This window comes from Sinocyclocheilus grahami, unplaced genomic scaffold (genome assembly GCF_001515645.1).
Source record: "Sinocyclocheilus grahami isolate Dianchi unplaced genomic scaffold, SAMN03320097.WGS_v1.1 scaffold35.1, whole genome shotgun sequence".
Lineage (NCBI taxonomy): Eukaryota > Metazoa > Chordata > Actinopteri > Cypriniformes > Cyprinidae > Sinocyclocheilus > Sinocyclocheilus grahami.
In genome coordinates, this window is record NW_015505214.1 from 404,092 (window position 1) to 430,324 (window position 26,233).

Below are 26,233 nucleotides of genomic sequence, written 5' to 3' on the forward strand. Positions count from 1 at the left end.
TTATAAGGGTATTTTTAAGGCATTATAATGAATGCATAATGCATTTTAAAAGACCTTATAACGTTTAAGATTATGATTATTTATAACACACAATGAACACCATATTAAATCTACTTTTACATTTATAATGGGCTATATATCTTGACATTGTTTATTTAAGATCTGCACAGTATCTTACTACATCTTGTAAGAGGTTAGGTGTGGAGTGTTATTTGAGTGTTCCCTGTTAGGCTAATGTTAATTTTGATATGAGCTTAATAATTTCAATTGAAAAAAGTGCAATGTTTATATGTTAGGTTACATTTTAGTTTGACGGTCCCTTTAGTCTATTGACTATAAGCAACTTTGCAACTACATGTCCACTAACTCTCATTAGAGTATTAGTAGACTTAGGTTAAGGTTAGGGTAGGTAGAATGTTGACTTGCAAAGTTACTTATAGTCAGTTTGTCTGTTGGGGAACCATCAAAATAAAGTGTTAGCATATACTTACAGTAGCAGACATACTACTAATACTCCAATGACTGCTAGTTGACATGTTGTAGAGTTACTTATCAACAGCTGTCTAAAGGCTACCATCAAAATAATCAAACTGATATTACAGTAAAAATATTTAACAGCAAATTTGTCATATTACACATTCATCTGATCTGATATCGGATCTTATGGCTGTTTGAGAAAAAAAATATATTATTATTATTACTATGCTTATAAGTCATCTTTGATTGCTTTAAGTAAAGTAGCATAAGACAGATGATGATATGAGAAATATAATCCATTGTCACTTAAGTGGTTGCAACATGTTCACTGTGTTATAAATCATCATACTCTTAAAAGCTATAACCACAAATAAGTAAATATTATAATACATTAAAACTGTTCTTATAAATATTTATAAGATGATATAACATTATAAGTTTTGTATAATGCATTATGCATTCATTATAATGCCTTATGAATACCCTTATAATCTATTATAAATATGGGCTTCATAGAAAGTGTTATCAGAATGTTTTAAAGAATGTTATTTTTTTTTTTGATAGGGAAACAGCAGGGCTGCAAGTAAACAAAAATGTGGGACAAAATGTTTTCGCAATTAAATTAGTTAATAATTACAATTAACTTTTACTACAATGAACTATAATTATTATAATCAAAATTATGGGATAGCTGTGAATAATCAGAAAATACATATTGGGAGACCAAAGCATCTTATTCATGAAAACTGACATTTATATGATAAACTTAAACTTAAAAATAAGGCAGAACACTCACTGGTCAGGTCATCCAGTAGTTGGCAACGCAGGTCAAAATACTCTGTGCATTGTGAAAGCAACCTAAAAACACGATCATTAGTTTAGCTTAGTAGATATTCAGAATTTCACAGCATTTCTAAAGTCTACACAGTGTTTTAATTACTTTATGGGCCTGTTAAAGTAAGAATTTCATTTAGGTCTCATTTGTCATTATACACTTAGAGAAATAAGATTTCTAAATGGTCTTCTAAGAGACAAAAAATCATGTGTTTAGTGTGTCGGACCTTTGGTTAACACCCCTCATGATGCTGGTAGGGGACCAGAGAGGAAGTTGGGCTGTCAGAACCACCTTCAGCAGGAAGAGGTTGGGCTTCTGGAGGTCAGGGTATGCAGAGGTGTCCGACTGACTGAGAGTGTACAGCTGATCACACGCCACGCGTCGGATCTGTGAACAGAGGAGCTTAGATGTTTGGACTCAGAAGTCATAGTTAAGAGACAAGTTTAATTTTGTCAGGACTACAACACATACACTGACCTCGCCACTGGGCGACCCCAGCAGAATATCGATGATGAAATCATTCACAGAAGGCAGAGTGTAAAATGAAGCTTGAAAAAGAACAGGAAACAAAGCAAATGTGTAAGTGTTTTGATTTTTGCTGACTTTATTTCACATCCTAGTGTTTTCTTCTTACATAGCTGTTGGCAGCGTAGCTGAAGGCATGTGACGAGTAAAGAGAGTGCTTCTCGTGCAATAATAGTGTCTTTGATGGACACAAACAGCTGTTTGACACATATCCCAGCCTGCAACGTGGTGACCTCTCCCTCACTGCCCGAGCTGCAGTTACTTCCTGCAACACACACGAGCACAAACATTTAGAGAGATGCATAAGTCCGACTAGAAGACAGACTATTGTATCGTTTAGAGTCTCACCTGTGCTGCTGACCCTGCTACGGACACCCAGAGGAAGAAGCGAGTTGGTCGTCTCTCTGATTGGCTGGCTGCTGCCAACAAGGTCCAATCGGCCTGCAGCTGCCGCCCAGGTCAGCCTCATGAAACACGCCACTGTGGATGTGAAGTCTCCCACCTCCATTGTCTGAAATGACAAACCAGTGAAGTCAGATAGGGTTGGAAATAAGTCATTTAGTAAAGCATCGGATGCTCTCTCGCACCTGTATAGCGACACGGGCGGCTGGCATGATTTCTTCCACTCTGATGGAGGACCTGTCAGACATGGACACCTGCCTGTAGGAGGACTTCTCAGGAGTTCCACAGACAGAGAGCTGTCGGCCGCTCTGCCGCCCGGCGTTACGGAACGGTCGAGAGGACAGAGTGTCCAGACCTTCCTTGCTCAACTCCTCATCGAACATACTAGGCATAGCCTGCCCTACCAGCAGGAACCTGCAGGGGAAGACAAAAAGCAAGTCTTTTAACAAAGGCTTAAGTCAAAAGTAGGGCTGGCCGATATGGCCTAAAATAAAAACCTTGTTTAACTGAACAATTTACCTCGATTGCGATTATTGAGCAATTAGGGATGTAATGATTCACTCAACCCACGATTCGATTCGATTCACGATTCGATTTTCTCACGATTTTGTTTAACAAAATGAGATCTGAATATATTATACAGTAAATGAACATTTTATTAGGCTATTGCTGCATGTTTCTTTGTGAAACTGAAATATAACTAAACTAAATCGAAATTTAAAACAACCCCCAAATCAAATAAGTTACACTAATAAAAGAAATCTCTTCATATAAACAAACTAAGGCTTTGTCTGTGCTCTTTCCATTTAAAATGAGAGGCAACCACTGCATTTTAATCATGATCCAAACAAAGATGCTGCATACATTCATCATGAGCAGTTTTTAGTCTAAATTAGACTATAATTTTGAAACTTGAAGCAAAATTGGTCTGACTTTAGTTTTGTGAAACTATACTACATAAAACATATCTGAACTAGGGCTGTGTATCACCGGCAAAGTCACTGGTTTCACGATTCAATTCGATTACGATTATCATGTCAACGATTCGATTTCACGATGCATCACGATTATATCAAATTAATTTTGTGCATTTTTATAAAATTATATAAGCAGGCTACTTTTTTAAATAATTATGTTAAGAATTAAAAGCAAATATAGCTTCAAAACATACAAGCAAATATAAAGTAATGAAAAGACAATTACAAGTGATAAACATAAAGCACTTTCAGTATCTGGGAGGGCTTTAAGTATCAAAAGTTTACAGATAATCATAGTTATGGGTTGTTGTTTTTTTCCCAGCATTATTGCCATTTGATTTTTACTGATGAGATCATAGACACTGGTAGCTTTAATAGACTGCATTCACACTAATGCACAGATCTATTTCCACATATCAGATGTTTTAACTTACTGTTTACATCAATTTCGTATCATAAAAGTAGATGTAAGTGCATTTAACCGCAGCTGCGAGCTTCAGGACAAACAAACACAAAGCGCTCGTGAAAGTCTGTCAGTACGTGAGTTTCGTGCATCTAATACATACTGCAATCCAAACAGCATAAATGAAAGCACATCTAAAGTAAAAGACTAAAATAACAGCGAGTGAAAGCACTGTCAAGCAATGCGCACGTGTCTCACAGCGCATATTCTGTGCAGTGAAGCCCGCCGCGTTTGTCTCTAGCGCACACACGTGCCACATGCAGGAAAAAGCCAAGCTCTGATTTTAAAATAGAGAGTGCATTTTTTCATATGCGAATGATGTCATAGGCTATAATCGATTATGGTCTATTACTGCATCGATGCAGACAATTAGTTTTCGACACCCCTATTATATTCTGAAACATTATTAATACATTTCTTATGAACCATGGAAATATGGCAAAAAGTCTATGGGATGTTATCAAAGACACGGTTTTTAATTTTCATCCGGGTCAATAAATGACCCAAACAGAGCACAATGGTCTTTAAAGCAATATTATTATGCTGCTCATCGCTTGGAGTGCTGAATCCAGTGAGAAAGAGTGAACAAAACAGAGAAACAGGGAAAGAGAAGACGGCCAGACTGATAAATGAGACTGCACCTGGCCAGCTGCAGGCAGATGGAATAGACTCCTTGTCTGGTCTCGTAGTCCACCTCAGAGGGGATGGAGTCTCTCTGCATGACGTTAACCACCAGACTGAGACAGAGAGAGACAGAGAATGCACCGCTGAGATAATTAATGATTAAAATACACAGCCACATTACGACTGCAGAATTATCAACACGAGGAGCAGTGTAAAAGCGGGTAGAAAGCAGACGGCTACCTGAGACCTCCCGCTTTGAGGAAGTTCTCACAGAAAGATTTGACACTGGTCTTTGCCATTTCATCATCAGATGTGGGCATCAGCTTGGAGCTCAACACCTGCAAGGAGGACAGGGGTCAGTGCGTGAATATAGAAAAAGCCTGAAAATGATTGTTCTCTCAACAAATGGTTTTATTTTAAAATTCATTTTTTATAACTTTTGCAACCCTGTTACAAAAATGTGGGAATTTATATACATTGTTTTTTTTATTTCCAAGCAATAAATATAAATAAATAGATACATTTTATTTGGGAAAAGCAGATTTATATTATATACACTACCATTCAAAAGTTTATCATTTAAAATGCAATTTATTCCTGTGATGCAAAGCTGAATTTTCAGCAGCCATTACTGTCCATTTTGTGTGACATGATGTTTTAGAAATCATTCTAACATGCTTATTTGCTGGTCAAGAAAAAAAAAACCTTATTATTAATGTTCAAAACAGTTGTGCTGCTTAATATTTTTGAGGAAACTGGGATGTATATGTCGAAATAGGTAACAAGGTTGAAAATTTAGCTTTCAATCATCTAGATAGTTTGGGAACAAATGCTGGTTTGTAATTTTTGATAAACTGTCGATACATTTTTTAAACATTTGTTTCTAATTACAGCTTTGGTAACAGTTTAATCAAGAAAAATGATTTATATACCTCCAGGTTATAGAGCACTCTGAACGTAGACATGCCAGGGGCAGATGAACGAAACAGAGACTCCAGGATGGACGCTGCACTCTGCTGATGCTGCTGTTTACTGGACAGAGATGGAGACTTTGAGGCCTGAGAACCAGACCCCAGTGTAAACAGAGTTTTCTGATGGAAGAGAGAGAGAGAGAGAGAGAGGGAGTTATTCACTGTTATGCACCCTACTAAAAACAAAAACACTGTCACATGACTGTTACAGTGCTCAAAATGCTGAATCGTTCAGCCCGTGTTCAACTCTGTTTCTGTTTCACCTAAAGTACCAGTCACACCTACTTATTCTTTACTATTACAGTTTCCAAACAGTAAACTCATCAAAACTATTAAATAATTCCCATAATTCAATTCATCTTATGTATTGACCATAAATGTTACACAGATGAAAATAAATTAACACCTTTATTAAGCAAGGGTGCATTAAATTGATCAAACGTGAGAGTAAAGACATTTATAATCTTACAAAACATTTAAAAGTTTTTAAAATGATCAGAAACATAAATTTAACTAGCTAGAAAAAAGTTGAACTTGCTATCTAATTTTTTTTTTTTGATAGGGAAACAGCAGGGCTGCAAGTAAACAAAAATGTGGGACAAAATGTTTTCGCAATTAAATTAGTTAATAATTACAATTAACTTTTACTACAATGAACTATAATTATTATAATCAAAATTATGGGATAGCTGTGAATAATCAGAAAATACATATTGGGAGACCAAAGCATCTTATTCATGAAAACTGACATTTATATGATAAACTTAAACTTAAAAATAAGGCAGAACACTCACTGGTCAGGTCATCCAGTAGTTGGCAACGCAGGTCAAAATACTCTGTGCATTGTGAAAGCAACCTAAAAACACGATCATTAGTTTAGCTTAGTAGATATTCAGAATTTCACAGCATTTCTAAAGTCTACACAGTGTTTTAATTACTTTATGGGCCTGTTAAAGTAAGAATTTCATTTAGGTCTCATTTGTCATTATACACTTAGAGAAATAAGATTTCTAAATGGTCTTCTAAGAGACAAAAAATCATGTGTTTAGTGTGTCGGACCTTTGGTTAACACCCCTCATGATGCTGGTAGGGGACCAGAGAGGAAGTTGGGCTGTCAGAACCACCTTCAGCAGGAAGAGGTTGGGCTTCTGGAGGTCAGGGTATGCAGAGGTGTCCGACTGACTGAGAGTGTACAGCTGATCACACGCCACGCGTCGGATCTGTGAACAGAGGAGCTTAGATGTTTGGACTCAGAAGTCATAGTTAAGAGACAAGTTTAATTTTGTCAGGACTACAACACATACACTGACCCACTGACCTCGCGACCCCAGCAGAATATCGATGATGAAATCATTCACAGAAGGCAGAGTGTAAAATGAAGCTTGAAAAAGTGAAAAAGACAAAGCAAATGTGTAAGTGTTTTGATTTTTGCTGACTTTATTTCACATCCTAGAGTTTTCTTCTTACATAGCTGTTGGCAGCGTAGCTGAAGGCATGTGACGAGTAAAGAGAGTGCTTCTCGTGCAATAATAGTGTCTTTGATGGACACAAACAGCTGTTTGACACATATCCCAGCCTGCAACGTGGTGACCTCTCCCTCACTGCCCGAGCTGCAGTTACTTCCTGCAACACACACGAGCACGAACATTTAGAGTAATGCACAAGTCCGACTAAAAGGGAGATATCCAGCACCGATCAGAGTCTCACCTGTGCTGCTGACCCTGCTACGGACACCCAGAGGAAGAAGCGAGTTGGTCGTCTCTCTGATTGGCTGGCTGCTGCCAACAAGGTCCAATCGGCCTGCAGCTGCCGCCCAGGTGAGCCTCATGAAACACGCCACTGTGGATGTGAAGTCTCCCACCTCCATTGTCTGAAATGACAAACCAGTGAAGTCAGATAGGGTTGGAAATAAGTCATTTAGTAAAGCATCGGATGCTCTCTCGCACCTGTATAGCGACACGGGCGGCTGGCATGATTTCTTCCACTCTGATGGAGGACCTGTCAGACATGGACACCTGCCTGTAGGAGGACTTCTCTGGAGTCCCGCAGACGGAGAGCTGTCGGCCGCTCTGCCGCCCGGCATTACGGAATGGCCGAGAGGACAAAGTGTCCAGACCTTCCTTGCTCAACTCCTCATCGAGCAAACTAGGCATAGCCTGCCCTACCAGCAGGAACCTGCAGGGGAAGACAAAAAGCAAGTCTTTTAACAAAGGCTTAAGTCAAAAGTAGGGCTGGCCGATATGGCCTAAAATAAAAACCTTGTTTAACTGAACAATTTACCTCGATTGCGATTATTGAGCAATTAGGGATGTAATGATTCACTCAACCCACGATTCGATTCGATTCACGATTCGATTTTCTCACGATTTTGTTTAACAAAATGAGATCTGAATATATTATACAGTAAATGAACATTTTATTAGGCTATTGCTGCATGTTTCTTTGTGAAACTGAAATATAACTAAACTAAATCGAAATTTAAAACAACCCCCAAATCAAATAAGTTACACTAATAAAAGAAATCTCTTCATATAAACAAACTAAGGCTTTGTCTGTGCTCTTTCCATTTAAAATGAGAGGCAACCACTGCATTTTAATCATGATCCAAACAAAGATGCTGCATACATTCATCATGAGCAGTTTTTAGTCTAAATTAGACTATAATTTTGAAACTTGAAGCAAAATTGGTCTGACTTTAGTTTTGTGAAACTATACTACATAAAACATATCTGAACTAGGGCTGTGTATCACCGGCAAAGTCACTGGTTTCACGATTCAATTCGATTACGATTATCATGTCAACGATTCGATTTCACGATGCATCACGATTATATCAAATTAATTTTGTGCATTTTTATAAAATTATATAAGCAGGCTACTTTTTTAAATAATTATGTTAAGAATTAAAAGCAAATATAGCTTCAAAACATACAAGCAAATATAAAGTAATGAAAAGACAATTACAAGTGATAAACATAAAGCACTTTCAGTATCTGGGAGGGCTTTAAGTATCAAAAGTTTACAGATAATCATAGTTATGGGTTGTTGTTTTTTTCCCAGCATTATTGCCATTTGATTTTTACTGATGAGATCATAGACACTGGTAGCTTTAATAGACTGCATTCACACTAATGCACAGATCTATTTCCACATATCAGATGTTTTAACTTACTGTTTACATCAATTTCGTATCATAAAAGTAGATGTAAGTGCATTTAACCGCAGCTGCGAGCTTCAGGACAAACAAACACAAAGCGCTCGTGAAAGTCTGTCAGTACGTGAGTTTCGTGCATCTAATACATACTGCAATCCAAACAGCATAAATGAAAGCACATCTAAAGTAAAAGACTAAAATAACAGCGAGTGAAAGCACTGTCAAGCAATGCGCACGTGTCTCACAGCGCATATTCTGTGCAGTGAAGCCCGCCGCGTTTGTCTCTAGCGCACACACGTGCCACATGCAGGAAAAAGCCAAGCTCTGATTTTAAAATAGAGAGTGCATTTTTTCATATGCGAATGATGTCATAGGCTATAATCGATTATGGTCTATTACTGCATCGATGCAGACAATTAGTTTTCGACACCCCTATTATATTCTGAAACATTATTAATACATTTCTTATGAACCATGGAAATATGGCAAAAAGTCTATGGGATGTTATCAAAGACACGGTTTTTAATTTTCATCCGGGTCAATAAATGACCCAAACAGAGCACAATGGTCTTTAAAGCAATATTATTATGCTGCTCATCGCTTGGAGTGCTGAATCCAGTGAGAAAGAGTGAACAAAACAGAGAAACAGGGAAAGAGAAGACGGCCAGACTGATAAATGAGACTGCACCTGGCCAGCTGCAGGCAGATGGAATAGACTCCTTGTCTGGTCTCGTAGTCCACCTCAGAGGGGATGGAGTCTCTCTGCATGACGTTAACCACCAGACTGAGACAGAGAGAGACAGAGAATGCACCGCTGAGATAATTAATGATTAAAATACACAGCCACATTACGACTGCAGAATTATCAACACGAGGAGCAGTGTAAAAGCGGGTAGAAAGCAGACGGCTACCTGAGACCTCCCGCTTTGAGGAAGTTCTCACAGAAAGATTTGACACTGGTCTTTGCCATTTCATCATCAGATGTGGGCATCAGCTTGGAGCTCAACACCTGCAAGGAGGACAGGGGTCAGTGCGTGAATATAGAAAAAGCCTGAAAATGATTGTTCTCTCAACAAATGGTTTTATTTTAAAATTCATTTTTTATAACTTTTGCAACCCTGTTACAAAAATGTGGGAATTTATATACATTGTTTTTTTTATTTCCAAGCAATAAATATAAATAAATAGATACATTTTATTTGGGAAAAGCAGATTTATATTATATACACTACCATTCAAAAGTTTATCATTTAAAATGCAATTTATTCCTGTGATGCAAAGCTGAATTTTCAGCAGCCATTACTGTCCATTTTGTGTGACATGATGTTTTAGAAATCATTCTAACATGCTTATTTGCTGGTCAAGAAAAAAAAAACCTTATTATTAATGTTCAAAACAGTTGTGCTGCTTAATATTTTTGAGGAAACTGGGATGTATATGTCGAAATAGGTAACAAGGTTGAAAATTTAGCTTTCAATCATCTAGATAGTTTGGGAACAAATGCTGGTTTGTAATTTTTGATAAACTGTCGATACATTTTTTAAACATTTGTTTCTAATTACAGCTTTGGTAACAGTTTAATCAAGAAAAATGATTTATATACCTCCAGGTTATAGAGCACTCTGAACGTAGACATGCCAGGGGCAGATGAACGAAACAGAGACTCCAGGATGGACGCTGCACTCTGCTGATGCTGCTGTTTACTGGACAGAGATGGAGACTTTGAGGCCTGAGAACCAGACCCCAGTGTAAACAGAGTTTTCTGATGGAAGAGAGAGAGAGAGAGAGAGAGGGAGTTATTCACTGTTATGCACCCTACTAAAAACAAAAACACTGTCACATGACTGTTACAGTGCTCAAAATGCTGAATCGTTCAGCCCGTGTTCAACTCTGTTTCTGTTTCACCTAAAGTACCAGTCACACCTACTTATTCTTTACTATTACAGTTTCCAAACAGTAAACTCATCAAAACTATTAAATAATTCCCATAATTCAATTCATCTTATGTATTGACCATAAATGTTACACAGATGAAAATAAATTAACACCTTTATTAAGCAAGGGTGCATTAAATTGATCAAACGTGAGAGTAAAGACATTTATAATCTTACAAAACATTTAAAAGTTTTTAAAATGATCAGAAACATAAATTTAACTAGCTAGAAAAAAGTTGAACTTGCTATCTAATCTTGAACTGACACATTTATGCACTTTTTTTTTTTCAGGTACCTGGTGACTCCAGACGCTGGACTCTTTTGGCACAAAGTTATCAAGGGCGTCCTGCACCTCTGGGTCAGTCGGGATAAGCAGCAACAACTTCCTAACACGCAAAGTTATTCTGGACAGGAACAAGAAGGCCGCACAGTTATTACAAGTCAAATGAAATCACAAAATACACACAACATATGCCCGCAAAGTGAAAGGAAAAATCAACCATTAAATGAATGAAGAAAAAACTGGTTTACTAAACCATACAGGTGAGTAAACCATGACAATTAAAATTCTGGGGTGAACTATCATTTTAAGTAATTGCATAACTTGCATGGGTTGTGGGTTGTTTACCTGGGTTCCTCCAAATTGGCGAGCTGATAAAGCATCTCAAAGACATTACACACCAACGCCATGACCACACCAGGAAGAGATTTCTCCTGCAATCACACACATGAGGATAATAAAGTAGGTTGATGAGGTTAATAACTTAGATTTGAAATAAACTACTGTTTAGATCAGGTCTGTAAGGTTTTTTTCTTTTTTTGATGAAAAGTTACTCTTTTGTAAAATAAAAACTGCTATACTATTTCAAATAAATGCTGTTCTTTTGAACTTTCTACTCATCAAAGAATCAAAGAAATGTTAAGCATCAACTGTTTTCAACAAAAAGTGTTTCTTGAGCACCAAATTAGCATATTAGAATGATTTCTGAAGGATCATATTACAATTTCAATTATGATTTTTTTTTTTTTTTTATTACAGTTTTTCATGTATTTATAATCAAATAAATTAAGCTTTGGTGAGCATAAGAGACAAAAACTAAAAATCTTACAGACCCTAAACTTTTGAAGGGTAGTGTGTGTATTCTGTATAAAAGTGTGTAATTGCACAATTAGTGTATACTCGATCCAATAAGCATTAGCAAATTGTGTGAGTTGTCAGTCCAGTGAGTGAATGTACCTGCTCCATAGCATACGCAGAGTTAAAGACCCCACTGCTGCTGGAGCTGGCCGAGGCAGAGCTGTCCGCTGAACTGCCTGATGGAGTGCCTGTTCCTGAGCTCTTCACCGTCAGACTCTGCTCATCAGAGAAACCCAGCTGATTCAACAGCTTCTGGTCACGATTCATCGTCAGCTAGAATTTATAAAGAAGACTGTTAGCATGAATCCATAATACAAACAGATATAGGTTAATATGAAGAGCTTGTTTAATATGAACTTTTATAAAAATGCTTAAAATATTGTTTAAAATGCTTACAATATTATTATTATTATTATTTTAAATGAAACATTTGAAAGTTTTGAAGTTCAGACTTCTGTAGGCAGTTATTTCAAAATGCCCAATTATTGGCCATTTTAGTAACAAATCTTTTAACTAAAACTTAAACCAAAACTAAACCTATTTAAAAAAACATTTTTGTTAGTGGAAATAAAGATAAAATAAAATATAAATATTAGATGAAAAACAAACGAATACGTGTACCGTTACACCCCTAATATTTAAAAAAACAAAACCTAATAAAATTACAAAGCTAAATCAGATCAATAAAAACTATATTAGTATATAAAAATACTAAAATAACACTGGTAACAATCAACACAAACAAACTATGTTTATTGTTCTCTCTCTATAACTAGGAAAACTAGTCCTAGTTTCAGTTTACACTGTCATTATCAATAAATAGAATCAAAGCTTAAACTATTAAAAACATTTTTGTTTGATGAACAAAACCTGAAATAAAATGAAACATAAATATTAGATGATAATTAAATGAAAATTAGACATCTTACCTTAGCAACTAACTGAAACAAGTTTAACTAGCTGTAATAAAACTAAAATTGAAATAAAAAAACAAGCAAATTAAAACTATTTGGAAATATACATAAAAAAAACTAATAAAAATTACAAAAGCATATGACAGAATTACTAAAAATGTAACAAATGAAAATAAAAACGGAAAACATAAAAATAAAGGCTTATTCAAAATATTAATGAAAACTAAAATAGTACATAACACCAAAATAACACTGGTAACAATAAGCAATACGAATAAAGAATGCTTATTGTTAACTATAATTAGAAATCGGTCTGAGAACCAAGCCTCCACATGCGGTCATAATAGCTGCCACATTCTCACAGAGTGCTGGCCTGTGCTGTAGGAGTGTTTGGCACCTGTGCACCGCTCAGATATGACTGCGACCAATCGCAGTTAGTGTTTGACTCACCATGCTGTCATTGGCAAATATCTGCACATTGTCCACCGGACAGCTGAGCTGCTCGGCTATCTTCCATCTGATGCTGCCTATGGTCTCGTTGCTGTGGGCCTGCACGCATTCACATCAACACAAACACATAAGGGCCGTTTCGATTCGTCCATTCAAATCAGGCACAGCAAATTCCAGTCAGTCAGTTGAGTCACGATCACCCAATAGACTGTTGTTTATTAATATCACATTTGGTTTCTCACGCCGAACCTCCACCTGCCATTTATCAATGCTCTTCTATTCTACAGGGAGAATGTATATCAAGTCTTCCATTTATATCAACCCTGTTTACAGTCTGTCATAAGTGTGTGCATTTGAGTCATGAGCGCCAGAACTGCAAGAAGTGTGCGTGTGTGCATGTGATGTTACCTCCAAGGTGAATGTGTCTTTGGTAGATTCGTAAGTGATGTGAAGTGTAACAGGATGGCCGTGGAAAGACGCTCCATGAGGTAGAATAGTTCGAGGAACAGAATACAGGTCCTGAAACAGATCCAGCGGGACAACAGTCAATACCATGTGACCTGGAAACTCATTTTCCATTTCAAACCAGTGTGAAGATATAATCATTTAAACGCTGGCAGTCATAAAAATTTGTATGAAAATCAGCTCTACAGATTCAAATATATTTAGAAATTATAAATGTATAATATTAAAAAAATTATTATACATTTTTACTTTCTATTCATCAAAGAATACTGAACAAAATGCATCACAGTTTACACAAAAATAACAATCAGCACAACTGTTTTCAGCATTGATTATAATAATAAATGTTTCTTGAGCAGCAAATGAGCATATTAGAATGACAGGGTTTCTGCAGACTTGAACAAGTTAAATTTAAGACTTTTTAAGACCTTTTTAATACCACCTTATATGAAATTTAAGACCTAAACCTGTAACGGAAATACACATTTGATTACATACATATATGTAATATTTAGTGTGTATAAATTAAAAAGAAAACAAAATATCAATGCTGTAATAAATGGTATTTATTACTATGATATACAGTGAACTTTTCATGTCAGCAGACAATATTCCATACAAAATATCCCTGCAAAATAACTGCATCACTGAGATTTTTGGTGGAGTAAACAATTTATTCTGAAGCAATATTTTCATCAGTGTTCTATCAGCTTTTACCATTGAATACTGATATTTGAAATAATAAAAAAAATGAAAAGATGCTTTAAATGTGAAATTAAAAGCGCCAGTTGGCAGTTAAGCGAGTCATTGCGACTGAACCGAATCATTTAAACAGTTGATTCTCTCCAAGTAGGTATAACTGCAGACCGGAGATCTCCCAAATGGGGCGTGAACTCCAAAAGTGGGCAGAACCTCCAAAATGGGGCGGGGTCTACCTCGCGCAAAGACTTTCACCATTGGCTCTGGCTCCAGCCAATTGTTACTGACTTACATTTCAAAATAAAACTTTATAAATGTAACATTGTTTCTAGTTCATCTAAAATAAAATATGCTATATAAGTAAATATTCTCCGTGAGAGCAGAGCCCAAAGCTCGTGGCCAGTGGTGTTCGGACTGGCGTTTGAACCTCTGCTTAATGATATAAACGCGACTCACCCACGAGCTCTCCCGCGAGCCGTCCCAGCACAGCACAGGGGAAAGATTTCACTCTATCGCTTTGTTCTAAGAAACGGGGGCGTCCCGGGGCTCGAAATGCGCAGGGTAGGAGGGGGTAGTGACACTGGGTGTAACTAAAAAGGTGCCATTGTCCGGTGAGGTCCGGAACGATCTCATATCGCATAACCTTATTAACTGTTTATCTCCTGAACTGCATCTTTCTGTACCATGCAGCGCCAATCCCGCTGTGTAGTCAATTTCACTGGTTAAGGTTAGGGTCAGGTGTGGGGTAGGTTTAGGGGTTAGCATTTTTTGTATCATAGTGTAGGAAATCAACACTTTAATTGACACAACCAATAAAATCTTTAGAATCAGCTGTGGGGCGGAGTTTGCACTGAAGTGGATTGGGGAAAAAATTGTGCATGCGTGTCATGTGCCTGTCTGTCAATGGGAGGAAGCCACGCCCTATTTTGGAGCTCCCACCCCGTTTTGGAGTTCCCGCCCCCATTTGGAGATCTCCGGGCTGCAGTTATACCCTTCTCAAAGGCACTCTTCCGTGTGAACTTGAGTATAAATATACACATTTTCTGCCCCCATGTCTTGAATTTGTGATAATTCTGAATGTATTTTAATAGACTGAATCTTGCAGTGATCAGGCAGAGCGCACGCGCACTAGACTTCACGTAATGCGTGCACTCTGTAGGTGTTTTGAATGTTTGTTTGTTTTTTGCGTCGTGAGAATATTGAGTAAAATAGCTCACTTGTCATGGTGTTATTTAACTATATCATGTTATGAATAAAATAAACATTGTGAATGTTTACCTCCGTGTGTTTCTTCTGAGTTCATGTGTGCGGTCACGCTCATTTGTTCTGAAGTCTCGAGACAAACAGAGTGAGCCTCAGCAGCGCGAGCTTGTGTTCTGTATTCTGCAGTTCTCTCTAAAGACGCAGTAACTTACCGCGGGGAAGAACAGATCTTCGGTCTGTCCAATGATTGTAAAGTCATTAGGTTCGTCAGACTTAAGATATTTTAGCGGTAATTAGACAAAAAATAATTAAGACATTTTAAGACTTTTTAAGGACCCGCGGACACCCTGGAATGATTTCTGAAGGATCATGTGACACTGAAGACTGGAGTAATGATGCTGAAAATTCAGCTTTGCATCACCGAAATAAATTACATTTTAAAATATTAAAATTAGTGCTGTCAAACGATTAATCGCATCCAATTGTTTACATAATATATAGGTGTGTACTGTGTATATTCATTATGTATATATAAATGCACACACATACAGTATACATTTTGACAATATTTTCACATATAGTTATATTCATATAATTTATATTATATATAAATATACACAGTACACACACATATATTATGAGAACAAAAACTTTAATTTTGCGATTAATCATTGACAGCACTAATTAAAACAGTTAGTTATTTTAAATTGTAGTAAAAAAAAGAAGTGTATATTAAATAATTAAGACATCAATAACAGGAATAAAATCTAATGTATATGTTATTATATTACATATAATATTTTAGAATTATTTCTAAAACATATTAGTATACATGATTAAAATATATAAAATGATACATTTGAAAAACATTATATTAATTATATTAATATATTTTTCCTGCTTACTAACAAGCTATTGAACCATTTTCCTGAGGTAAATGTAACATTAGATGAGCTCCTGCATATTTTAGAGCAATAAATCTGCCATTTCAAATCATTTTTCCATGAATAAGCATTTCAATTAATTGGCAAATGAATTCCAGCAATAAGCTACAGAACTTCATATTATATGATTTACTCAGATTCATAGATTAGACAAAAGTGCTACGGCCCAAAAGCACTTCCTGCACCAAATATCTGTCAATAACCGACCAATTAGCGTCTGTTAGACTGAACGGGTGTCAAAATGTCTGAATACGTGCAGGAATCAACACCGTATCAGATCTCTTTTGCTGTGTTCTGGTATGATTATTCCTGAATGCACTAAATGGCGTGACAGACTCTATGCCAGATTTCAGCACGGAACTGAACAGCTGGAGAAACGGGGAGACTGTGAATGTTGCAGTCAACCAGTGATCAGACTTCATCATTCCACAGCTGCGAGTCTGACAACTACCTAACACATTAAGAGAATTAATTAGTAAAGTCTGTCGTTCAATGATGTTGCTACATAAAAGTCTTACAGCTTGCTGGTTCCTTCGCTGAAACTGACTGATGCTTTCAAACAGAGATCAACTGTAAGTCATTTAAGATAAGTATTAATGCATTAGAGCTCTCACCTCTATTGTGATGACATAACGCTCTGCCAATAACAGAAGTCTCTCAATGATCACTAGTTTACTGGACCTGAGGACAGAGATGGTTATGAGCGTCAATACATTTTATGTAATACATATCAATCTTGATATTAAATGACATCAGTCTTGATATTAATGATATCAAACTCTTTCTGAACAACCTTCAGATCAATTAAGACTTTAATGTTGCATAACACCAAGTCCAATGCAACTAAAGGACAAAGTATTAAATGTGGGATAAATGTAAGTTGTTGAAGATAAAACAAAAACAAATAAAAAATAGAACAAAACAAAACATCAATACAACAAAATAAAAACAAACAAACAAAACAAAACAAACAGAATAGAACAATAAACAGAAATCAATACAACGAAACAAAAACAAACAAAAAACAATAGAACACAAAAAACAAAAATCAATACAAAAAAACAAAACAAAAACACAATAGAACAAAAAGAAATCAATACAAAATAACAAAAACAAAATAGAACACAAAAAACAAAAATCAATACAACAAAACAAAAACAAACAGAATAGAAAAAAACAAAAATCAATACAACAAAACAAAAACAAACAAACAAAAAAACAGAATAGAACACTAAAAACTTAAATAAATACAACAAAAACAGAATGGAACACAAAAAATATCAATACAACAAAACACAACAAAACAAAACGGAAGACAAAAAGAAAAAAATCAATACAACAAAAGCAATACAATAAAACAAAACAGAAGACAAAACAAAAATCAATACAACAAAAAAGCAACAAAACAAACAAAACAATAACTGTACATAGTCCCCTTCTGTTCTAGCTTTGGTATTGTTTAAGTTTAATAAAAGTCATGTAAAAGTGCTTTACTTAAGACAACGAAAATGCAGCCAACAACATCAGCTGGATCTCATCAATTGATCTGAAAGCTGCTCAACTGGCCTCAAAGCTAGTCCTCATACCTGGATGGAGATTGCACTGATGTGGCGACCGTTGGCATAGCAGTGGCTGTCAGCATCTTGGTTGCCCGGGTAACAGCATGTGTGAGGGTCGGGCCGCCCAGCGCAGAGCTAGCAGCCTGTGTGTGATGTAAGAATGAATTTTATCACAATCATCATCACAAGGGGGGGGAAGCAGGAGTGTGACAGTGTAACACTCACCTCCAATCTCTTATAGCAGTCAGCAATGAATTTCTTATGAAGAGATACTGAGTCCTGCAAAAATTACACAAAGAAACAAAGAAAATGTTAATTAACTGCAAAATTATGGAAGAGCAAGACTCAAAAAATGAAGTTTTGACTGTTTACCTTCTTCATTTTGGGGTTGAGGTTAATGTAGCTGTAAGTAATGATGAGATGTATGGCTTCATTAGCAATGTCCTCGTCTGGAGATTCCATCGCGATCCTCCAGATGAAGTCCATCCCAGCCAGATCCAATCGCTCCACACACTGAGAGAGACAATCATATGTTTTCACCTGTCAAGACGCGATTTTCTGACCCATTTCACTGAGAACAAGCTGAAATCTCATACCAGTTGTGTTCCCTGCCGTTTGAGACGGTGGTCACTGAGGTTCACATTCTCAAAAAAGGTCTTGAAGAGGTTAAACCCTGTAAAACATTGATGAAAGACCACAGAAAACTCACACACTCATAGTACCCCTTTATGCAACTTCCCCCTATGGTGCTAACAAGGCCATTTTTTTTCTTTTGCAAATTTAGCACAGTAAGCGCAGTGGTTTCCTGCAGATGTACAGTAGACGTGCAATACTTCAAGGTGCTATAATGTGGAAATACTGTGGTTTTTAAGTGGAAGCAGTGAGTCAACTTTTACCATTCATAGTGATCTCATAAGGCTCCAGCTTGAGGATCTTCTCTTTAAAGAGCTGCTGTTGAACATCACTCTCTAGATCATGCTGTCCCTTAGTGAACCATTCGAAACACATCTACAGCAAAGTTGAACACCATCAAAACGACATACTTTTTCACAATAACAAAAAATCAGCAGTTAGTGAGTATTTGCAACACCAATTTTTACACCCCGGAACTGAGAAGTCATTAAACACACTATATTTAATAAGTTGGTAAAAATAACAAAAAACACAATGGTGTTTAAACTTCAATCCAAAGCATGTGTGGCTTTTTCTTTTTAAGGACCATGATTAAACAGCATAATTACATGCAAAACAAACAAAATAAAACAAATAACAAACCAATAAACAAACAAACAATAGAAGCAAAGCAAAAAAATAAATAAAAATCAAAGCCAAGCCAAGCCAAGCCAAGCCAAACCAAAACAAAACAAAACCACACCTCTCGATCCAGCTCGCACACATCCATGCCGGACACCAAGCATTCCCAGATCTCTTTGGCTCTATTCCAGACCAGGTACAGACTGGCCTCTTGCAGGAAGAATGCAAGGAACTTCAAATGACCCTCCAAATACTGGAAAAATGTGAAGAAAACCCCCCAAAACAAAACAATAAAACACAATAACAAAAAATCAGCAGTTAGTGAGTATTTGCAACACCAATTTTTACACCCCGGAACTGAAAAGTCATTAAACACACTATATTTAATAAGTTGGTAAAAATAACAAAAAACACAATGGTGTTTAAACTTCAATCCAAAGCATGTGTGGCTTTTTCTTTTTAAGGACCATGATTAAACAGCATAATTACATGCAAAACAAACAAAATAAAACAAATAACAAACAAACAATAGAAGCAAAGCAAAAAAATAAATAAAAATCAAAGCCAAGCCAAGCCAAGCCAAACCAAAACAAAACAAAACCACACCTCTCGATCCAGCTCGCACACATCCATGCCGGACACCAAGCATTCCCAGATCTCTTTGGCTCTATTCCAGACCAGGTACAGACTGGCCTCTTGCAGGAAGAATGCAAGGAACTTCAAATGACCCTCCAAATACTGGAAAAATGTGAAGAAAACCCCCCAAAACAAAACAATAAAACAACAACATTAGATAGATAAAAAAACCTACTTCTCTTTTTTCATTCTTACCAAATGAGAGGCAAAACATGAGTCACTTTGGTAGTCTACAAATATATTTTTGTACTGTGCTAATTTTTGGGTCAAACAGCAATATGATTCATCTTTAAAACAGAGCAAATTACTAGACTTTGTTTACACTATCTTAACTAGAAACTAGAAGTCGACCGCCTTTTTTGGATGTTGTAGATGACTAAAAGAATGCATTTTTTATTTGCTACATGTTTGCGAACCGCTGGAGGGAAAAAAAACATTTTATACCATATTTTATTGTTATTATTATTATTTTCCAAATATGTACCAAAAATGTCAAGGTTCATAGTACCGTTTTTTAATAATTAATTTAAAAATATTTTATCTAATAAAACATTTGTACTGCTTTACATTATTTGAAATGAACCTTCTTTCACACCTTAGTAATTGTTATCGCCAAACTCTATTTTTGACTGAGCTGTAATATAAACAATGATTCAATTCTTCGTATCACAAAGAGATAATGGACTTGTGGCAGTGCACCTCCTGATAAGAGTACCGCCCATCAACCAGTGTGGACCCAGAAAGACCATTGGATCCAGCGACGGACACGGCCAAGCGATGACATGACACCAGAGAGCCAGTGATCAGCTTCACTATCTCAAAGTTCTTCTTCAGGTCCTGGATTATACTCTGATACAACATAAAATATAATCCAAAGCCATTTAAAGCATGAAAAATGAGGTTCATAGTTTATGTAGCACCACTTGCATGAAAAAAAAGAACAGGCCAGATGGTTCGTCTGAACACTGTCTACATGTACCTTGTCCTGTTTCTGGTAGGTCTGTTTGATAAAAGACCGTGTAATCTCGTGAAGCTGCCGCAAGGCTGGAACCACCCACACCGTCTGAGGGTTAGTCTGCTGAGACGACTACAATACAAGCACAAAAACACAGATATAAACACAGAAACATCAACCATAACACACATGGTTCATTCATGGAACACGGTAATCTCCATCTGGGCCAATGACGTATAAATATGTCCACAACTTTCATATGGTTTATTAACGTTTATACCATTTTCAAGAAAAGTTTATATTTAATGACTCTAAAAATGTCATGTAGTACAACCAAAGTAACAAAATAATAAACTTAAAATTAAAAACTAAATTTTTTTTCCAAAATCAAAACATTTACTAAATTATAAATGTACGTTTTTTTAGGGGTCGCACCACATGACATTTTATAACCTGGACAAACTTTGTCTTGTCATAAAATGGTCAAATTATCATATATTTTGAGAGACTTCTTGACCCTGAGTCATGAGGGTCTGGGGTCCACTCTATGATATAATTTTTTTTTTAAAACATTGTTTTTTTTTTCTCTGTATGTTGGTTGCACCATATGACTGTCTTCTTTTAATAAAGCCTTTTTCTTAATTTTGATATCAGGACAGTTGTATCTGCCTGACATTTTTGACTTTACATGCCCCCCAAAAATATCAGAATGAATTTGAATTCAGAAAGAGGCATATTTAAGTTAGTATACGTGCAAACCGCATTATTTACTTGTAAATAAATTATAAATGTATTTTTAATGAATTATCAGGAAGAAGAAATTAGCATCACGTCATTGACCCATCAACAACCCAGGCATTGGTTAGAGTCTCTGATTTCCAAAAGTTTCAAATAGTCCAACAAAAGACTGAAGCCAACAGTCAAAAAGTCATTAGTTTTTCCAATAGATATTTGGATGTGCAGATCAAACCCTCAGAAGTGCCCTTTGTAAATCACACATATCTTTACAGTCCGTCCCAGTGAATCAAGTGGCAATCATCAGTTTGCAAATCAAATTCTGTTCATGTGAGATTCAGGCTGAGTCATGATTGGTCAGTGTTATGAACTAAAGGGGTGGGTCTTCTCTTACTTTAGCCAATGAGCTCGGTTTCTTCTTGCCCCAGGTGCCAGTAAGAAAAGAGACCTGTGTCTCGCTGGGAGACTTTGAATCCTCCTGTATTTGCATCTAAAGACATAAACTTTCAGTATTCAGTGAGCGCCACTAAGAGTTTATGCGGCAGACGCTGCACCCAAATCACATCAGAGGCTGAAGCGCAAAGATTGAGCAAAGTGAATGCCTGTGTGCATGTATGTGTGTGTGTGTGTGAGAGAGATGAGGCAAGCTGAAACTAGACTGCCAAAAATATACATCTAGCGCCAGAGACAGAACAACACCTTTATACTCCCAGAACAGCTCTTAATATAGACTGCTGCACAGATTCTAGCCTGAAAAAGAAGCCAGGAAGCTCAAAAATGTGTGTCATTGTGTTACTGTGTGAGTATTTGTGCATATTTTGTGCTTATGGTCCATAATCTTCTGAATATGGATCTTCAGGAAGGAGCACAAAGCAGATGGAGTAGTACAGGAGATGTGTGTAAGAGTGAGGGACCCTCACTCCAATTCAGACCACCAGAAGCAAGCCAGACAGTGACTTTCCATAACGACAGAACAACAAATAATAGTGACATCATAAAAAATGAATCATATTCATGTTGGTTATTTATCGATATCTGTTTATACACTACAGATGAAGTGAGCAACAGTCTTTGGAGATTGTGGTTTATGGGAATTATGATATCAGCTCACCTTCTTGATGTCCTCGATGCATTTGATGATATAGTTCCTCTTGATGGTTTCTTTGACGGCGTATGCGTCGCTGAGGATGGTGAGGTGTTCTTCCAGGGCCTGCTGCACTAGAGTGGTAGGAAGGGTGGGGAGATGCGCCAACTCCCACAACACCTCCAACACCTGAAACAAAAGCCACAAAAAACACAGATACTGTGATTTTACATCAAAATAATTCACAAGTGTAGTGTCAATTTTTTTTGTCATGCTCTAAATCTCTCTCTCTCTCTTATTTGAGATTTATAGCTCACAAAGGCTGCATTTATTTGATAAAAAATACAGTCATATTGTGCATATTACTACAATTTAAAATTATGTAATTTATTCCTGAGATGGCTTGAGTTGAGTTGAATTTTCAGCAGCCATCACTCCAGTCTTCAGTGTCACATGATCCTTCAGAAATCATTCTAATATGCTGATTTGCCTGTTATGACTATTAATGTTGAAAACAATTGTGCTGGTTAATATTTTTGTAGAAACTGTGATATGCTTTTGTTCAGGACTGAAAATGCAAAAATAGCCTATCAAATATAATTTATTCTAACAAGTGTAAAATACCTAATTGTCACTTTTGACCAATTAAATGCATCATTAATAAAAGTATTTATTTCTTTAAAAAAAAAAAATAGTATTGAACCAAATCTTTTTAAAGGTATTGTAGGTGGTAAAATATTAAACGTCAGCAATTCTTACTGCACTTTTAAGCTTGTATTTTGACAGAAATGGCAGTAGAGCTTTTATTTTGAAGGAAAACGCCAGCTTCAGTGAAAACAGGCTTACAAAAATGCATTTCACTACAAATCTAGTGAAATGCTGTAATCATCTGCCACGAAAATAAAGCATAACTGGTGGCCGTTTGATTCCCAAACACGCGCTAAACTCACAGCACATGCAATAAACGAGTTCACTGCATTCACTAAGAACGGAGCCGTTCTGAGGCGTGGAAAACACTGGATCACGAGCTGATCGCCTGAACAATGTGTGCGCATCACTTTGAAACGCGCAGCAAAAACAGACTTGATGAAGGGATTAAGCCATATTGTGCTTTCGGTTTTATTTAGTTTGACAGCATAATGGACCAAACCACAAATTTAAAGACCTTTTATGTTAGAATAAGAAGTTTAAATATTAGCGTTGTCAATCGATTAAACATTTTTTTACTAATTAATTGCACATTTATTCGTGATTAATCCCCAGCATTGTTGCTTATTAGCAGCTAGACTGGTTCAAAGCCCAACTTTCAGTTCAGTTTTAGCTGAGAGACAGAAATACACATACAGTTTCATATATACATATGAATGGCACATACCTTTCCTGTGGTTGCCTCAGAGCGAGCCTCCCTGCCGATCCGTCCAATCAGACTCAGAAGCTTCTGCCTCACGCGATCACTCTCCACCTCCCAGCTCTGAAAACACACAAGGCACAGTCAGAAACAGCTCATAAAGATGAAAGAGTCCAAAGGAAGACAGACAAGACCTTCTGTATGAGGACGAAGAGGTGGCTGAGCTGGTCAAAGTTGAACTTGACGGCAGCAGCGGCGATGATAGTGTGGATGTTCTCTATCACAGTGGAGGACTGACCAGCCTGCACATAAAATATCATGCACATGTATAACCAAACTATATAAACTCATTTAAATGGAATTTTATTACATACAGCCCATATAGCTACAACAAACTTTGTAACCTGTTGATGAAAACGCAATGTGATGCCGCCGTTTTGATGACGGACAAAATGCACATTTGCACACATTCGCTGGTCAAAACCCCCGCAAAAAAAAGTACTTCTAATTTAAGTGAACTTAAAACAATCTTCACATAAACCCATTATAATCAACCATATTTACCTGTGCCCTTCAGCAGAAATATACAGAAATTGAATAAAGTTATCAAACACTAAATTCTAAATTAAATATAGATGAATCCTTGAAGCTATAAAAGTTATTGATTTTTTTACCTTTGATTAACAAACATAACAGCAGCGGGTTATTAGGTTATTTGGCTGCTATTTCTTTAAGAGCTGCCGCTGCTGAACACGATGCAGATCTGACACGCATTGTCTTTTCTCTCAACTCTCTTTACCTTTCCTGACCCACTTCAGCTCTTAGAGTTTCTGCAAATGAACTGACGAGTTGAATTGGGTGTGTTAGATGAGTGAGACTGAGACAGTGCTGGGCAGTTTTGAAAACCATTTCAGAGACAAGTTCTTAAATGTGACTCATAACATATTACATGCATGCACAGTTTTAAGGCAGCTTTAATCGCCTTTTTGGTATCTTCATGACTTAACTGACGATTTACCTTCCCCTCTTCTCAATGACATACATAAACATGTTATAATACAAATTAACTTGTAAAACCAAACAGAATAGCTAAAAAATATTTTTTATTGCACTCTAGTCTATATTATTATTATGGTTATTAATAGTGAATAAATCTATAGTTTCATTCGTGCTTTGAAATGATACAGGCTACAGCGCGCACCTGCGCCTATGTGTGTGCTATTGAAGAGCACGCGCTATGAGAACAGTACCACTTCTGCGCTCGTTTGACTCGCGCCTGATGCTGAGGTGAAGTTGGAGAGCACATCTGAAACGTCTCTGGTTTGATGTGGTCTTAAAGACGTTCTGCAACTAAATAAATGCACTACTTGCCAAGAAAAAAAAAGAGACAGAGGCAGCAGTTGTGAGTGGGGTGGCCAACCCTAGCCCTGCCCCCTATGGTAATTGCGTTAAATATTTTTAACGCGTTAAACTGAAAAAATTAATAGTCTGCATTAACGCGCTAATTTTGACAGTGCTATTAAATATTTTTTCAAAACTACACTTTTTTGCCTGGAAGACCTATTGTTTCATATCGTCATGTGACCATGATGATATCGAGACAGTTTTGCTATCGCGATACCACAGTATTGATAATATATAATACCATTACATTCCTAATATATTAATTAGTTATGAAAAATAACGCAATTAAAATATTTTAATGCTCTGGCCCCGCCCCCAGACCTGTACGTCATCTTACACTTCATATAGTTAACTGTTGACAAGTATGATGCAGGGCAGCAACTCCATAAATGCAGTTGTGCCCTAAAATTCAAGATATTGGCGCAAAAAATGCCCCTGTATGAGCTTTTGTCTCATATTTATATCATATGATAAGCCATATCACACGAGCAGCGAGAGCAATATCAGATGAGTGCTGATTTTGTCCCGAATATCACAAGTTTAAATGTGATTTTATACAACAGTTCAGTAAATAAGAAGTTGATATTGTGTTATATTTTAAACACAATATAGTTTTTTGCTCAATTTTGCAGAGAATATATTACCTTTAAAGCCATAGCAGAATTGTTGTGCATCACCGAGCAACACAGAGGTGTTTAGTTTCTGAATGAATCGGCATTTTGAATGAATCGTGTGAACCAATGATTCAAAGCCCATTCATAAAATGAGCCGTTTACTCAATTCCTGAATGAATCAGCCGTTCAAACAATCCATAAAGGCAATTACCGCCACCTGCTGGTAGATTTAGTTACTTATTTAGAGTATAATTTAATTAAAATAAATAAATAAATAAAAACATTAAAGGGATAGTTCACCCAATAAATGTAAATTCTGTCATTATTTACTCACCCTCATGTCGCTTCAAACCTTTCTTTTGTGGAACATAAAAGAAGGTATTTTGAAGACTGTTGGTAACAAAGCTGTTTTGGTTACCAATGACTTTCATTGTATGAACAAAAAATACTGAGATGTTTCTCAAATTAT

At 36.5% G+C, this 26,233-nt stretch overlaps 1 protein-coding gene across 1 annotated transcript in view; it reads right to left on the reverse strand.

Annotated features, from left to right (window-relative positions):
- Positions 1–26,233, reverse strand: part of usp24 (ubiquitin specific peptidase 24) — a 77,949-nt gene that overhangs the window by 17,061 nt on the left and 34,655 nt on the right. The window contains exons 13-39 of the mRNA XM_016267027.1: positions 23,941–24,048; positions 23,774–23,869; positions 22,426–22,587; positions 21,709–21,804; positions 20,604–20,711; positions 20,324–20,473; positions 19,595–19,726; positions 18,631–18,742; positions 18,331–18,407; positions 18,107–18,247; positions 17,960–18,013; positions 17,762–17,877; positions 16,790–16,856; positions 13,273–13,383; positions 12,865–12,963; positions 11,600–11,773; positions 10,991–11,076; positions 10,658–10,766; positions 10,032–10,190; positions 9,340–9,437; positions 9,117–9,212; positions 7,221–7,449; positions 6,982–7,144; positions 6,742–6,897; positions 1,790–1,860; positions 1,539–1,699; positions 1,274–1,335 (exon numbers count right to left, since the gene is read on the reverse strand). Of these exons, the coding sequence (XP_016122513.1) occupies positions 1,274–1,335; positions 1,539–1,699; positions 1,790–1,860; positions 6,742–6,897; positions 6,982–7,144; positions 7,221–7,449; positions 9,117–9,212; positions 9,340–9,437; positions 10,032–10,190; positions 10,658–10,766; positions 10,991–11,076; positions 11,600–11,773; positions 12,865–12,963; positions 13,273–13,383; positions 16,790–16,856; positions 17,762–17,877; positions 17,960–18,013; positions 18,107–18,247; positions 18,331–18,407; positions 18,631–18,742; positions 19,595–19,726; positions 20,324–20,473; positions 20,604–20,711; positions 21,709–21,804; positions 22,426–22,587; positions 23,774–23,869; positions 23,941–24,048 (3,193 nt within the window). The remainder of the gene's footprint in view (positions 1–1,273; positions 1,336–1,538; positions 1,700–1,789; positions 1,861–6,741; positions 6,898–6,981; positions 7,145–7,220; positions 7,450–9,116; positions 9,213–9,339; positions 9,438–10,031; positions 10,191–10,657; positions 10,767–10,990; positions 11,077–11,599; positions 11,774–12,864; positions 12,964–13,272; positions 13,384–16,789; positions 16,857–17,761; positions 17,878–17,959; positions 18,014–18,106; positions 18,248–18,330; positions 18,408–18,630; positions 18,743–19,594; positions 19,727–20,323; positions 20,474–20,603; positions 20,712–21,708; positions 21,805–22,425; positions 22,588–23,773; positions 23,870–23,940; positions 24,049–26,233) is intronic.